The sequence below is a fragment of the Lutra lutra genome, chromosome 15, assembly GCF_902655055.1.
Source record: "Lutra lutra chromosome 15, mLutLut1.2, whole genome shotgun sequence".
Classification (NCBI taxonomy): Eukaryota; Metazoa; Chordata; class Mammalia; order Carnivora; family Mustelidae; genus Lutra; species Lutra lutra.
This window is the reverse complement of record NC_062292.1, coordinates 63,689,493-63,706,587: the sequence shown is the minus strand read 5'-3', so window position 1 is coordinate 63,706,587 and position 17,095 is coordinate 63,689,493. Positions and strand designations below refer to the sequence as shown.

The following is a 17,095-nucleotide window of genomic DNA, read 5'->3' as shown; positions in this document are numbered from 1 at the left end:
AGCCTGGACCTTGTCCCTTTCATCTCTTTGTACTTCAGGCCCTGCCACCTGTAAGACGCCAGAGCCGAACTCTCACAGCTGAAATCTCAGTGGATTCCCAAGGTCCCCTCCAACTCCCAAGAGTCTGATTCTGTTGGACTCTTCCCATTCCTTCTGCACACCATCCCCCTTGCCCGATGAAGTCACATCCCAATTACCTAATGTCCACATACTGGTTGACAGATCAATTAGAGCAAACAGCCAGGATGCAGCCAGACGGCACGTGGTGCTCCTGTGTTCCCGGCCGCGGTGTGCCCGCTCTCAGGGGTGTGGGAGGAGGATCTGGTGCTCCTGCCCTGAGCTGTTCATCTGTGTTTTGCTAAAGTAACCACACGCAGGCAGAATTTACTTGCTCCATGTCTTATGTTCTCAAATATTTACACCTTTTTCTCCTCTGGGGAGGCGGGGAGACCTTCGAAGTCTCAGTTGTCCATTTTTCCCTATTGCAGCCAAAAGAGAAGTTTTGAAAACAGTAGAACACTACAGGGTCATGTTTTGCAGAAAGGCAAAGGAGGAGGAAAAAACAAAAGACTGAGCTTGGCCTTGGATTTTGTAGAAATTCAGGGGGGCAGGGGTCTCTGTGTGCCTGCCAGCTCTCAGGCCTGCCAGGCCTTCATCCTGAGGGCAGCCTTCTCACCCCCTTCATATGTCAATGGAGCTTTGCAAACCCAGCTGTGCCTTCCGATCCCACGAGAACTTACAAAACAGAGATGCCTCTGTCCCCTAGGGATTCTCCTTTCCTCTACCTGGGCTGGGGCCTTTCTATCCCTGTAATTTAAAAGCTCCCAGGCAATTGCTCTCGCAGCCAGGAGACTGATGTGCGCGCAGGCAGGCCCCGGTTATTCAGAACGACCAGCTGATCGGGACAGAATGCCTTTCTGTGGCTTTCCACAGAGAGGCATGACTGAACGAGGGACTGGATATGCTTGCGGATGCGAACGCATCACTTTGCCTCCCCGCAGGTAAGAGCGTGGGGGCCCCAGGTGCATAGGTCTCCATCAGAAGGTGGCTGGCAGGTTTGGTGGCAGCTGGCCAAGAGGGTTGGAGGGCCATCCACGCGACGGTGATGGTTTCCTCCGTGAAGCCAGAAGGTGAGAGCCTGTAGGCTGAAGCATTTGGCTGGGCACTGCCGATGATTGCCTTGATGTGTTGTGTGGGACCCGCCAGGGCTGATCCATGTCTCCCTCCCCATCCTGTGATACATCTTTCTTTGCGTTGGTGAATGCACACTCCCTGGTAGCTGGCCTCTCTTTTGGGGCTGGGAGATTTTTCTCTCCATCTTCTCTGCTCTCTTGCTGTTCTCCTTCCCCCTTCTCCTCTCTTCGGCTCCTCCTATTTTTTTTTCTGCCACAGACTGGATTCCGCCATTTCTAGTATCTTTTAATGCAAGATGACTTTTTAAGACCACTGTATGGGCACCTGAGATGCTGATTTTTATTTATTTTTAATTTTTTATTTTTGTAAAGACTTTATTTGACACAGAGCAAGCACAAGCAGGGGGATCAGCAGGGAGAGGGAGAAGTAGGCTCCCCACAGAGCAGGAAGCCCAATGCAGGGCGCAATCCCAGGACCCCAGGATCATGACCTGAGCTGAAGGCAACTGCTTAACCAACTGAGCCACCTAGGCACCCCGATGCTGACTTTTATTTCTAAATAAAAATCAGCATGGGAAAATGGCTGGGAAAATACATACAAAGAGAGCTCAAGAATGAATGTGACAGATATGAATGTACTTATGAGTTCATAGTCCTATTTCCAACTCAACTACAACTCAAGACTAAGGTTTCTTTTTTTTTAATTTTTTTTTAAAAGATTTTATTTGAGAGTGAGAATGTGTGAGCAGGGGTGAGGAGCAGCAGAGGGAGAGAGATGAACAGACTCTGTATGGAGCTTGACCTAGGCTCAATCCCAGAACCCTGAGATAATGACCTGAGCTAAAATGGAGAATCGGGTATTTAACCAACTGAGTCCCCCCACCCAGGTGCCCTAGACTATGAGGTTTCTTCTTAACCTCTATTTCATCTGTGCTATCACACTGAATTCTAGTTTTCAAGTGCATAGGGAATGATAGAATTCAATATCCTGTAATTACTCATTTGGTCTATCCCATAATACCCAGGCTGCTGTCTCTGAATAGTAGATACTAACACCAGCATCAATTATAATGCTGAACACATTCAAAAGCCTTGTTTGGGGGTGCCTGGGTGGCTCAGTGGGTTAAAGTCTCTGCCTTCGACTCAGGTCATGATCTCAGGGTCCTGGGATCGAGCCCCGTGTTGGGCTCTCTGATCAGAGAGGAGCCTGCTTCCCTTTCTCTCTCTCTGCATGCCTCTCTGCCTACTTGTGATCTCTCTCTCTCTCTCTTTCTGTTAAAAAAAAAAAAAAAAGCCTTGTTTGCCAGGCCACCCCTATACTCTGCCATTCAAAAGAATGGCTGTCCTAGCTCCTTGCAGTACTCTGAGTAACATACGGCCCCTTATGGTGTCCATGTCCTGATCTCTAGTACCTGTACTTGTTACTTTATATGGCAAAGACTGCATTTGTGATGAAGGATCTTGAGAAGGGAGATGATCCAGGTGGGTTCTAAAAGCTACCATACATGCCCTTATAAGGAGGGGGCAGAAACCTTCCAGAAAAGGAAAAGAACCGGTTGATCTTGGAGGCAGAAATGGGGTGATGTGGCCACCAGAAGCTGGACGAGAAAGGAACAGGTTATCCCCTAAACCCCTTGGAGAGAGGGTAGCCTGCCAACACCATGATTTTGGTTGGGGAAAAAGATTTTGGACTCCTGGCCTCTGGAACTGTAACAGAATAAGCTGCTGTTATCCCAAGTCACCAAACGTGTGATAATTTGTCACAGCAGCTATAGGAGACTGATACAGTCATATGGCCTTTACACATTGTAATTGCTCCTTTTTAATGCCCACATAGCCTTATTAATGACTATACACTTCAAATATTTCTATCCTTGTTTCTTGTCATTTTAATTATCTGAAGTTCATTCTCTGGGATCCTGAAGAAGGACTCATGGAATAATATTTCTAGGTCTAGGTATGCCTTATAGTTTTCTTGGAGTGTGTCATTATTCTGAGTCTGTGTTCTCAGGTACATAATATGCTCTCTCTGAGGTTTTCAATACATATATATGGGGGGTAGTTTGAGTTACTGTTCTTAGAGTTCTATTCCCCTGCTTTGATTTTGTTTTGCAAGGACCCCTCTTAACCCTATGTTGGTTCTTCTTTGTCCATCTTCACTATTTGTTGTGTTCAAGTCCCTTTGATGTGTATTTTTCATCTGAATACATTCCTGACTTTTCAGGAGTTTTGTTAGGTCTGTTTTTTTCTTCCTTATAGTTTAGTTTTTGTTTCTAAAATGATTATTTTTAAAATTTCTGATTCTCTCTTGAATTTAGTCACTTCTGAATTTTCATAATTCTAACTTATGTTTTCATGTCTTGCATAATTTACTTTTTAAAATAATTTTAGCTCATTTTGAAATGATGTTACATTTTAACATTTTTCGAATGTCTCTTTGGCGTGTTTTCATTGTTCCACATCTCCAGAGCTATTTTGTTTGGTCCTTATTCTTTTTTTTCTAGAGTTGCCTATGGAGTTGACCCTGATACTTTTTAAAATTTTTATGTGAACTTGCTTTCCTGAATTTTTAAAAGGCTGTGAGGTTCAGGAGGATTTTTGACTCCACAGTTCTTCTGTTTTCAGTTAGATTAGGACAACGTTGTGTTTCTGTTTCCCGCTCCCACTTTTTTGGGAATCTTTTCTTTCCTTTGTCCCTGTTGGCTGCCCCACCCAATTTTAATTCTGCTGTGGGTGGTTTCTCCTCTCTGTGGGATCCTGTCCTGGTAAGTCCATTGAGAGTTCATGGAGGCTGGAGCTGCCCTCACCCTTTGGACCTCGTTGTGGGCCCTGCACAACAAATGTGGTTTTCCACTTTTCCTACTGTGGTCTTCAGTGAGTAGCTGTTGGCCCTTTTGGGGTTCTCTTCTCTCCATCCTCACAGGCCCATTGCTTCCCTTTGTTTTTTCCCACACAGACACCAACACTATGTTGGCTGCTGATTTGTACCCATCCACATGTATTTTGGGGATTATGGGGCTACCTTGCCACCACTTTTTTTTAAATGTTGTCCATGAGTTTTTAATTTTGTTACTTAGTTGCCCAGTTTTTAACGATTGCTGAGGGCCTGATAATTATGTGGTCCCATTGCTGCCATTTTCCCAGAATTGGCGTTCCATCTTTTTATTTCCCCTATGATTGGGCAAACTGCTGACTGAGAGTTTAAAAGTTGTTTTCCTCTCCATGAATCAGCAAAAGGTGTAAATATTTGAGAACATAAGACATGGAGCGAATAAATTCTGCTTACGTGTGGTTGCACTTGAGCAACATATTGATGAGCAGTTAAGGGAAGAAAGAACACCAGTTCCTTCCTCCCACACCCCTGAGAGCGGGCACTGCACAGCCGGGAACACGGGGAACACCATGTGCCGTCTGGCTGCATTCTGGCTGTTTGCTTTAATTGATCTGTCAACCAGTATGTGGACATCAGGTAATTGGGATGTGACTTCATCGGGCAAGGGGGATGGTGTGCAGAAGGAATGGGAAGAGTCCAACAGAATCAGACTCTTGGAGTTGGAGGGGACCTCAGGAATCCACTGAGATTTCAGCTGTGAGAGTTCGGCTCTGGTGTCTTACAGGTGGCAGGGCCTGAAGTACAAAGAGATGAAAGGGACAAGGTCCAGGCTGTTGATCCAAGGAAGGGTAGGGTTGGCTCTGCCACCATCCGGGGCTCCTATGTGCCATATCCAGGTCTTCCCCTGACCCTGGCCTCCCTGCTGTGTAAAGGGTAAACAGACTATTGTCAAGTTGAAGAGGGCTTTTGTAGAGTAAATTGAAGGGTATTCACTCTCTTATTTTAAGAAGTTCAGTATTTCAGTTAGTGGGTTTTCTTAAAATAGAGGCACACATAAGTGGGGGTTTGTGTGGAATAATTGGGGAGTGGAACAGAGGATTTCATCCACGGTGTCTCTGCTCTCCCATGGCAGGATCAAGAGCAGAACCTGAAGGCTCGACCTCGTCCCACTGAACTTTTCACTCCACCAGTGATAAATCTGATGTTTGTTGACATTTCCAAGAAAAGGAAGTGTTTCTCTGAGAGTCTGTGCTATCCATTGCACAATCATTTACAACTGGTGATTTAGTGGATTGCCATTTATTCATCTTCTCGTATTCTCTCCTTAACAGTCGTCTTGCTTCTCTGGCCACGGAGACAGTAATTCATATTTGTGTACCTAGTGCCCGTACATGGTTTGGGTTCCATATGTATTACATGCATTGAGTGACCCTGGAAAAATGAAAGTAATATGTGAAAAAGAATACTTGAATTCCGTGCATTATTGAGCATTAATAATTCCCAGATCCTCAGGAGGTGCAGGATGACACGCCTTCCTCGATGAAATGGTTGAGAGGATTTGAATACTAATCCCCTTCTACATTCCTAGGTGCAGGCCCTTCCAACCACCTTCCTGTGACAGTGACAGTAGATAAAACCACAGCAAAAGTGTTTTGCCATCAGAGAGACATGGCTCCTTGAGGGGGCAGGTGTTTGGCAGCTGCTTTTTCCTTTTTTTTTTTTTTTTTTGAAAGATTTTATTTTATTTTATTTTTTTAAAGATTCATTTATTTATTTATTTGACAGAGATCACAAGTAGGCAGCGAGGCAGGCAGAGAGAGAGGAGGAAGCAGGCTCCCTGTTGAGCAGAGAGCCCTGTGCAGGGCTCGATCCCAGGACCCTGGGATCATGACCTGAGCCAAAGGCAGAGGCTTTAACCCACTGAGCCACTCAGGTGCCCCTGAAAAGATTTATTTTTAAGTAATCTCTACACCCAGGGCAGGGCTCAAACCTACAACCCCAAGATCAAGAGTCGCACACTCTGCACACTGGGCCCTCTAGGTGCCCCTGCCTTTCTGCCTCCTTCCTCACATAGCTTGCTCCTGCAGTTTCTCAGACACTTGAATTACTGTGTTTGATATGCAGGTCCTCTGAGACCGTTATTTCTACCTACAGGTAGGAAAATTAGGTCTTAGCCTCCAAGTGTCCTTCATCCCTTGGCTGGTGAAAGGCTGTTTCCAGCAGGACTGGGACTCCAGAGCCCCTGCCATATTGCATGCCATCTCTCCAAGCTGGTTCTAGAAAAATGTTCCCCCGCCCACGGCCCCCCCTAGCAAGAGAACAAGTGGGAACGTGCTAAGACTAGAGGATCATGGAAGATAATTTTGTTATTGCAGTGGGTAAGTACTTTTTGAGTTCTGTGGCAAGCCAGGTACAGTGGTAGGTCTTAGGGCAATAACATAAAATTTTTTTTTTAAAGACTTATTTTAGAGAGCAAGTGCGAGAGAGCATGCCCAGGGGAGAGGCAGAGGGCGAGGGAGAGAGACTCTGAGGCAGGCTCCCCACTGAGTGTGGAGCCTGATGTGAGACTTGATCCCATGACTCCTGAGATCACGACCTGAACTGAAATCAAGAGTTGGGTACTTAATGTGCTGAGTCACCTGGCACCCTGGGGAAGATGGACTCTTAAGTTCTTTTTGGCATTCCAGTTCTTCTGTAACTGAGAATTCAGTATGTGTAACATGCTGGTTTACAGCCTTCCTCAAAGTTTGTTATGTCCACGTGTATATCAGAAGAGGGACTTGTGCTCATGGCAGAGTATGTAGCTCAGCTCTCAGCCGATGGGTGGGACCGGACTGATTGTTACCCCTCGGGGTAGGAAGAAGGTCTTAGCATACTCTTGCCTCACCCTGAAAGTGGACTTAGCTCTCTGATGGGGTAGCCCTGACGGCATCACAATCATGGGTTGGTTCCCTTGATCCTTCTTCCCCATGCACGAGATACCATTAGCACTAATCTCCCACTGGGACAATGGCTGGGTTGGGGGGACGGTGGGTGTTCTCTGCTTGCTTTGTAGACTTTGGGTCTCATTTAAATGTTGGCAGTGTGTGCGGGGTTGGATTTGGTCAAGCCCTGCTTGATTTATTCTTCCTGTGGAGCCCACAAAACCCATAAAACAGAGTTAGAGAACCAGTCCCTAATCATGCTTAAGGCTAACCATAAACACAGTCTTGTTGATGGATGGTTTAATAAATATCTACTGAGCGTCTGGTTTGAGTCTGTAGGCATTCGTGGGCCTGTTCACAACCTGGCCAGAGGTGGCTATGGACATGTGGCGGATTCTTGGACATCTTGAGGCCGTCTTTGCCTTTCTTTTGACTCTACAGGTTGAAGCTTGGGCTTGGCTCCATTTAGTGATTTATCCAAGATCACACAGTTAACCGCTTTATTAAATATTTTAAGATCACTGGAGGGAGGTAAACTGACAAGCAGTGTGTACTTGTTGCTTTGCTTCACACTCATGCTCACACTTGGTTTTCTTAGCTTTCTTTTCTTTTCTTCTTTTTTTTTTTTTTGCTAGATACGCCGAATGTGAAGTATCAGAATTTACGTTTCCCTCATTACTAGTGAGCATCCATTCTTCCATTTTGCCATTTTTTTTCTTCCTTGTGTGAATCGTTTGTTCCTATCTCTTATTTATTTTTCAATGGAGTCTTTAGTGTTTGCCTTGTTGACTTGTCAAAGACTTATCTGAAACCTGAGCTTCGTTATGTGCATTACAACGGTCTTCTTCCACTCTGGCTTGTCTCTTCACTATCATTGTCCTATCTTTTGTGGTATAAAAGATTTAGATTTTAATATAAAATGCATTGGTCTTTTCATTTATGCTTTCATTGCCTTTTAAGAACGTCTCCGTACTCTGCGATCCTAATGGTGCTATTCTATATCTTGAGTTTTATAAGATTTGCCTTTCCCATTTAGCTCTGGAATTTATTTTTATGCATGGCTAGAAATAGGAGTCTAATTTTATTTTTTCTTCTGTGTAGATAACCAGTTGTCCTGGCACCATCTTAGCCTGTCTCTTCACTCCTTTCGCTGCGTCACTGCTGTCCTATATCAAGTGTCTGCAAGATGTGGAGGTTTGTTTCAAGGCTTTGCTGCTCTCTTCTCTCGGTCTCTTTGTCTCTCATTCCTTTAGAACCTCTATTTTAATTATTATTGCTTCATTATAAGTCTTCTCATTCAGTAGGAGGATTCCCAACCTTATGGTCTTCATGATTTGTGGGACTTTGCTCTTTCCTAAAAATCTTAGAATTAGTTTAATGAGTTCTTCAAAAATCTCAAGCCAAAATGACAAGCCAGGGGTGCCTGGCTGGCTCATTCGGTAAAGCGTGTGACTCTTGTTCTGAGGGTTGTGAGTTCAAGCCCTGCTTTGAGTGTAGAGCTTACTTGAAACCAATCAGTACAGGAGAAACTGATATAAACATCCTTATTTTAATCAGAATTAAATTGAACTTCTAGAATGATTTCGGTGATAGCTGACATCCTTATGATTGTCAGTCTTCCAGTTCATGAATATGGCATATCTATTTAGATCTTCATGAGTGTCTTTTAATAAAATTTTATAATTTCTTCTCCACCTTTCACTGGATTGATTTGTACAGCCTTATGGTTTTGGTTGTTACAAGAACAGGTATCTTTTTAAAAACTTTTCTAACTGGGGGGCGCCTGGGTGGCTCTGTGGGTTAAGCCTCTGCCATCAGCTCAGGTCATGATCCCAGGGTCCTGGGATCGAGCCCCGCATTGGGCTCTCTGTCCCGCAGGGAACCTGCCTCCACCTCTCTCTCTCTGCCTGCCTCTCTGCCTACTTGTGATCTCTGTCAAATAAATAAATAAATAAAATCTTTAAAAACAAAACACTGTCAGTAGAAAATAAAGGGAAAAAAAAACTTTTCTAACTGGGAGCTGGTATTCTTGGCTTGTATGCTGTGGCTCTTTTCACAAGTAGGCCGTCTTACATGGTCCTCATCTTCCCATGGCAGAGGTCTCTCTGTTCTTTGGCTGGTCAATGACAGACTTTTGAACTTCTTATCAGAAATATGAAGAATCGTTATTACAAATGGCTCATAATCATATGAAGTTATGCTCAACTTGATTCATGAAAATAATCAAGATTACACCAGGATCTCATTTCTCACTGAAAATATTGGTAAAACTACAAAAGTTTGATCACCTACTCTGTTGACAACCTGCTGGGGACCTGAATACATACATTCCCACTTGCTGGGGGGAATGCAGAGCGGTGTCCTACCTGTCTTTGTAGGGGACTGAGCAGTTAACTAGTACAGTTAAATATGCATATCCTCTTTAATCTAGCAATCCTAACTCTAGGCTTCTATTTCAGGTTTACTGATTTTTTTTTTTTTCTTTTTTGGTTAATCTTAGTGAATGCATGTGTAGGTGAGCTGGGAGCAGTGCACGGAAAGAAAATCTCCAGGCAGACTCCCTGCTGAGGTTGGAGCCTGACATGGGGCTCCGTCTCATGACCCTGAGACTATGACCCAAGCTGAAATCAAGAGTCAGTTGCTTAACCGACTGAGCCACCCAGGCGCCTCCTGACAGAAATATTTTTTAAAAGTATGCATTGTGCTGTTGAAGCACTATTTGTACTAACAAATGGTTGAACATGACCCACATGTTCTTCCTGGGAGCATTGGGTGGATAGAGTGTGGTGTCTGAGGAAGGGAGGGGAGGGTGTGTCTGTAATGCAGTAATCTCTCGGATATATTAAGCAAAAGGGCAAGAGTCTGTTTATCTATGAAAAGAGGGAATATGTATTTGCATTAAGAAAAATGGTGGGGCGCTGGCTGCCTCAGCTGATAGCAAAATGGTGGGGCGCTGGCTGCTTCAGCTGGTAGAGTGTGTGACTCTTGATCTCAACGTTGTGAGTTCGAGCCCCATGTTGGGTGTAGAGATTACTTAGAAATCTTAAAGCAAAAAAACCCCCAAAAAACAGAACACCAAAATTAAATGGTAATTAAAGTAATCCCTAGGAGAAGAGAAAAAATAACCTGGAGGGAAAAGGAATAAAACTTTATCTTCTTTTTTTTTTTTTTTTTAAGATTTTATTTATTTGACAGAGATTACAAGCAGGCAGAGAGGCAGGCAGAGAGAGAGAGAGGAGGAGGCAGGCTCCCTGCCGAGCAGAGAGCTGATGCGGGACTAGATCCCAGGACCTTGAGATCATTTCCTGAGCCGAAGGTAGAGGCTTAACACACTAGCCACCCAGGCGCCCCAAAACTTTGTCTTCTTTGAAGATTCCTTGTTTTGTTAGTTTGGACCTCGAATCATGTGAATTTTTTAACGTAATGTTTTAAAAAAGCAACCAATCCCAAACCAAGTGAAGTTGAGCTGGTTGGCATGACCCACAGAGAGAAACCGAGCAACTCTGCCAACTGGCTATGAACCACAGTGATTTGATTGTACATTCTTAGTGGCATACACCATAAAGATATCAGAAGTGTAGAAAACATTCTAGACTGATTTTAACATCACTGGTGATGGCAGTGTTGGCATTGATCTTCTGAGATCCTTTATATTTGTTGTGGGATAGAGTAAATGACTGATTATATTGGTAGGAAGGAAACACAAGCATGAGAACGAGGTTAGATCAAATCCCCACTGACGTGAATTTGAATTGGATGTGCAGTATGAACTCATGAAGCATTTTGTTATTAAAAAAAATATGTTCTAGGGGCGCCTGGGTGGCTCAGTGGGTTAAGCCGCTGCCTTCGGCTCAGGTCATGATCCCAGGTCCTGGGTTCGAGCCCCACATTGGGCTTTCTGCTCAGCAGGGAGCCTGCTTCCTCCTCTCTCTCTGCCTGCCTCTCTGCCTACTTGTGATTTCTCTCTGTCAAATAAATAAATAAAATCTTTAAAAAAAATATGTTCTAGCTTTGTCTACTGGCAAGGCCAATAAACAATGATAGTGAATATTCTTGGTGTCCAGATCACAATTGCTAAATACCATTTCCCACTAAAAGGAATCCGAGCTTTTTGGAGAAAAGGCTGCTTTCAAATCTGGGGCAAGAGATCCCCAGGATGTGCCTGGAGCACCCCATTCCACCAGATAGCAGGGAAGCTATGAAGGAACTTTCAGGGTCCTGTTTTTTTTTTTTTAAGATTTTATTTATTTATTTGACAGATCACAAGGGGGCAGAGAGGCAGGCAGAGCGGGGAGGGAGAAGCAGGCTCCCCGCCAAGCAGAGGGCCTGATGCGGGGCTCGATCCCAGGACCCCGAGATCAGGACGTGAGTTGAAGGCAGAGGCTCAACCCACTGAGCCACCCAGGCGCCCCTCCAGGGTCCTGTTGTAAAAGGACCCAGGAACCAACCTCAAGAGGCTCCCACGGGCAAACGAGGTGACATTCTGAGCATCATTAAAGATCATACTGGAGTAGATAGAAATAGATGACTCAGGATTAAATACCTGAGTTTATAATGCTACTGAAGAAAAGCCATCACTTTAAAAAAAAAAAAAGATTTTATTTATTTGACAGAGATCACAAGCAAGCAGAGAGGCAGGCAGAGAGAAAGGAAGGGAAGCAGGCCCCCTGCTGAGCAGAGACCCTGATGCGGGGCTGGATCCCAGGACTCGGGACCATGACCCGAGTCGAACGCAGAGGCCTTAATGCACTGAGCCACCCAGGCGCCCCAAGCCATCACTTTTTTTTTTTTTTTTTGTATTTTAATTTTTTTATTTTTTCAGCATAACAGTATTCATTATTTTTGTACCACACCCAGTGCTCCATGCAATCCGTGCCCTCTACAATACCCACCACCTGGTGCCCCCAACCTCCCACCCCCCACCCCTTCAAGATTCTCAGATCGTTTTTCAGAGTCCATAGTCTCTCATGGTTCACCTCCCCTTCCAATTTCCCTCAACTCCCTTCTCCTTTCCATCTCCCCTTGTCCTCCATGCTATTTGTTATGCTCCACAAATAAGTGAAACCATATGATAATTGACTCTCTCTGCTTGACTTATTTCACTCAGCATAATCTCTTCCAGTCCCGTCCATGTTGCTACAAAACTTGGGTATTCATCCTTTCTTTTTTCTTTTTTCTTCTTCTTTTTTTTTTTTTTTTTTTTTTACAGCTTTATAAACATATATTTTTATCCCCAGGAGTACAGGTCTGCGAATCGCCAGGTTTACACACTTCACAACACTCACCCCAAGCCATCACTTTTGTGTTAACTTTGTTAACTTTGAAGTTAACTCATTATTTTGAAAACTGGTGAAGAAAAGAAACGTTTATGAAGGGTACTTTAGGATGACCAAGGAACTGGTGTAGGGAAAAGGAAGCGTCTCTGTGTAGAAGTACAGCTAAGAGATGAAGAGGGGATGATAAAATCATATCATTTTAAATACTTGCTAAAATCCTGGATTTAGGTCGTGACCAGCAGTGTTGGACAACATGAAAGGGAACACGAGCAGACAGGATATGCCTCCTGATGTGGCCTTGCCAAAAAAAAAAAATGAGCCCTAATCTGATGAAGCCTCCAGATTTAACAGATGTTTTTAAATGCTGTCTGCGGGGCAGAGGAATCATCCCCTGACGGGATGCCATCAGCGAAATCTACACTGTGGAACGCCATAGGAAAGTAACCCAAGTTTTTAAATAATGACCAATAATTTATAAAGAAAAGATGGCAGGTAAACCTGTAGCTTAGAATAGACCCATTAACCTATTCAGGTGTTTGGACTTATTTGTACCTGAATTAAAACAGTTAAAAAAAATTAGAACCATTGGCTATTTGAAAGAAGTTGTAATGTTGGGTGAGATAATGGTGTTGCAAGTGTGTTTTTCTTTTCAGATATGTTTAAAGAAGGGTCCTGGGGCGCCTGGGTGGCTCAGTCGTTAACCTTCTGCCTTCAGCTCAGGTCACAATCCTGGGGTCCTGCGATTGAGCCCTGCATCGGTCTCCCTGCTCCGTGGGAAGCCTGCCTCTCCCTCTTCCGGTCCCCCTGTCCGCGTTCCCTCTCTTGCTGTGTCTCTCTCTCTCTGTCAAATAAATAAATAAAATATATTTTTTTAAAAGGCCCTTTATCTTTTAAGGATTTATTTTATTTTTTAAAGATTTATTTATTTGAGAGAAAGCACGAGCACACAGAGGGAGAGGGAGAAGCAGATTCCCTACTGAGCAGGGAGCCCGATGTGGGGCTCAACCCCAGAACCCTGGGACTATGAGCCGAAGACAGCCGCTTAACTGACTGAGCCACCCAAGTGCCCCAAGAAAGGTTCTTTAAAAAATGCATACTAGGTCATTTTCTTTTGAAATAAGAGGTCAGCTGGGATTCGCTTTAAAATGAAGGGCTGATGAGGAAGTGAGTGAGTGTGGATGAGACTAGAATGGTTGCAAGCTGGGGGTGCCTGAAGTTGATGACGAGTTCATTAGTTCATTCATTGGTACTCACGCTCTACTTTTTTGTGTGTTTCAGGTTTTCGGTGGTAAAGCCTTAAACGAAAGTAGAATTCTTAGCATAAGTATGGCTCAGATGAATTTCTGAAAAGTTTTGTCAAATGAGAATTTTGTATGAACCGCATTTTCATATCCTCTTTGTACATTAGAGGTAGAGTCCTGGAGGGAAACAGAGCACATGCTGGGGGTCCGGAATTAGTGCTAGTTTTGGTTCAGTGATTTAGCTGCTCATGCAGACCCCGAGGGTCATGACTGCTGAAGGGGGTTGCTCCAAGTTTGTGCCCCTGGAGGATGGAGGACCATTCATAGGACAGCTTCTTGGTGTTGATGATATTTCTCTTGTAGTCTTGCTCTGTCTTCTCTCTTCTCTACCTCCAGCCAACTGCAGACTGTAGAGTCTCTGTGGATGGAAAAGAGCCGGTTTCTCGATCTCCAAGTGTTGCGGGGCCTTTGAAGAGTCAGCCACCTAGAGGTGGTCTGTGACCTCCCAAAGTCACTTGGACAGTTAGTGGGAGAGCTGGGATTCGAACTCCAGTCTCTGGACCTCCACCACCCTCTACTTGACACTTTCTCTTATTTGGGAAGTTAAGCTCTGCCTGTTGTTTCTCCACATGCTGAGAGGTGACTCTACTCTCGTTGAGCAATAAGCTCTTTCAAGAGTTTTTTGCCCTGAATAAATCATATACCACCGTGCCTGGCTGGGTATGCATTCACTAGCCAAATAAATTCCAAGATGCCCAAGGAAATGAGCACTGCTTCCAGGGTCTGAGGACTATTAAACCAGGGACAAGAACATTTTTTTTAAAGATTTTATTTATTTATTTAACAGAGATCACGAGTAGGCAGAGAGGCAGGCAGAGAGAGGGGAGGGGAAAGCAGACTCCCTGCCGAGCAGAGAGTCCGATGAGGGGCTCGATCCCAGGACCCTGGGATCATGACCTGAGCCGAAGGCAGAGGCTTTAACCCACTGAGCCACCCAGGCACCCCCTAAGAACATTTTTAATATTGATAATACCCGTAATCATGGTGCCTTAGTGTTTAGAAAGTGTTTCACGTAAATCTACCATCTTATTTGTTCTTCACACCTGTGGTCACCAGTGATGGAATGGCTTGTCAAGTCGGGGTCTCCTGACTCCAAGCTCCATGCTGGCTCCCCTTTGTCGCACTGCTCTATCCTTTAGCAGTAGCCAAGAAGTTGGATGGTATCTTTGGCTGTCAGTGGCCTGTCATCATTATGGCATAGGCTGCTGCCATCACCGTCTTCATTAAATGAGGAAAGATCACTACTGATGTCAACTTAGGACTTCATGTTAAGCATGCTTGGAAGCTAGAGTCCTAAGGTTTTAAAAAACCTAATTCTTCTGCAAACCTGGTGGCACATGTATTGAAACCTTATTAGTTGTGTGATCTTGGATAAGATTAGTTTCTCAAGGTCACAGTGCTAATGAGTGGAGGCAGCATTTGAACCCACAGGTGTCTGATGCCAGGGTCTGCGCTCTAACTGTGAAATCCATTCACTGACATTCATTCATTCAGTTAACAGATTACTGAGCATCTACTCTATGCCGGGTACTTTCCAGGCACTGCGGATGTAGTCGTGAACAAGACAGACCCACTCTCTTGTTCTTAAACAACTGATGACTTGCAGGGTGAGACAGAGTAGAGTAAGCAAGATATTTTTAGGTGATGATGAGTGGTTTGAAGGAAATGAAACTGGGCAGTGTGACACAGAATGTCTCGTTGCGCATATGACTGGGGTGCTGCTTTAGGCTGGTCAGGGGGCTTCTCCGAGGTCAGGTAGGACTTGATGTGTTAGACAAAAGAGGAAGTGATCGCTTCAAGTCGTGCAGTGGGAGCTTGCTGGGTGTGTTTGGGAAATGGAAAGCGTACAGGAGAGAACGGGAGACATTGGATAGGGAGGGTTGCTTGTGGTCATTGCTCATCGTTGTGGGTCTAGATTTGCAGCGAACTTCCTACCTTTCCTGTCCAAGGCCCCTGGGGATCCAGGCAGGCATGGCTGGGGCAAGGACTCCTGCCTTTGTCCATGGCGTAGAACACATTCAGCTGTGACCAGTCCCTGAGAAACCAAATCCACTCCAGACAAGTGGCATGTTTCTCTAAGACTCTTGGCTCTCTAGTCTCAACACCGGTAGGTTGGATCTAAGTTGTGGAGACCTAAAATGTGTGAAAACAATTCCAGGGTCTTTTTTTTTTTTTTTAAAGGTTATTTATTTATTTACTTGACAGACAGAGATCACAAGTAGGCAGAGAGGCAGGCAGAGAGAGAGGAGGAAGCAGGCTCCCCGTTGAGCAGAGAGTCCGATGAGGGGCTCCATCCCAGGACCCTGAGATCACGACCCGAGCTGAAGGCAGAGGCTTAACCTACTGAGCTACCTAGGCGCCCCAACAATTCCAGGGTCTTAAATGGCATCAGGAGGAAGTGACATCAACAATGTGACTTGGTTGCCAGCAAAGTGGCCACAGTTGGTGGCTTTCCTGCTGGAGGATGGAAGGAGAGGCAGACGTCTGCCATGTAGGAGGAGGATGTTCCTGGCCCCAAACAGAAGAGGCATCTTGGGAAGCTGACACGTGCCCTCTTTTGGGGAGAGACTCCACGGTCCTTGTGAGGCATGGATACGATGGTTCGAGCGTGGCTGGAGGCAGGGGAGGAGCTGGACGTGGGTCATCGCTGTGGGCCTTCCAGCCCGTGGTCCAGATGGCCTCCTTGCCAGGCTGGCAGTCGTTGGTGATGTTGGTTAGTAGCAACTTGAGGGAGATAGCGGACCCCCAGTTTTGTTCCTGTCTGCCTCACACCCGAGGCCCGGGCTCACGTTGCAGCCCCACGTAGGCTCCCTGACTGACTCTGGGATGGCTCTTATGCTTAGTGGCGTCTTACTTAATTCAGTTCCCGATTTTCCAGCTCACTGGCACCATCTGTCTGCAATCACACTTCTCTGAGCTGCCTCCTTGTCACCAGCCTGCCTGCCTCGCCGATGGGCTGGGAGCTGGTTGTGTTCTCTGTACTTACTGTACTTGAAAATCTTCGCTTGGCATGGTCAGCCGAGGGACGTGGCAGCATCTGTGAAAGCCAGCGGAAGCCTTGGAACGGAAGGCTCGTGCTGTCCTCTCACACTGAGGTGTCCCGGCCTCTGGCGCAGGTGCTTGCGAGGCGGCTCTGGGTTCCAGTTCCTTTGTCACTGGGTTTTGTCTGCGCAGCCTGGGCCGCCTCTCGTCACACCTTTGGACCCTAGTTCTTTGATCTCTGCCCAGGCTGACAGGATCAGACCCGTGGCTCTCCAGAGGGCCCGCCCAGCTCTTGGATCATTCAGAAGTGTCCTTAGCCTGTGTTCCGCGCCCTCAGGCACACCTCGGACTCTCCGGGGCTGATGGACTTCTCAGGGCTTGCCCTCGAGGACCGTCTGCCGTGCTTGTACGTTTTAGAGCCTGGGGCCCAAGAGCTGCTTGGACAGTTTTGTCAGGGGTGTGAGGAAGCTGGCACTTGTGCGAAAAGGATGTGTGTGTTTTCCTAGTGTTTTTGCTACTAGGTTAAAGTGTTTGCCCCAAGATCTCCCTCGAGTGTAGGCATGCCTGTGCCATCGCCGAGTGCGTGAGCGCGGTCAGCATGTCCAGGACGTAATAGCTCGTCTTCACTGGTACTGCCTATCGCCTT

General features: G+C 45.6%; 1 protein-coding gene across 4 annotated transcripts in view; it reads left to right on the top strand.

The window, feature by feature from the left end:
• C15H1orf226 (chromosome 15 C1orf226 homolog) overlaps positions 1-17,095 on the top strand; it is a 264,987-nt gene that overhangs the window by 17,490 nt on the left and 230,402 nt on the right. For 2 of the 4 annotated variants that reach the window (XM_047704115.1, XM_047704116.1), the window contains exon 2: positions 7,992-8,084. The exons of the other annotated variants lie outside the window; for them this stretch is intronic. In XM_047704115.1, the coding sequence (XP_047560071.1) occupies positions 7,992-8,084 (93 nt within the window). The remainder of the gene's footprint in view (positions 1-7,991; positions 8,085-17,095) is intronic. 4 annotated transcript variants of the gene reach the window in all.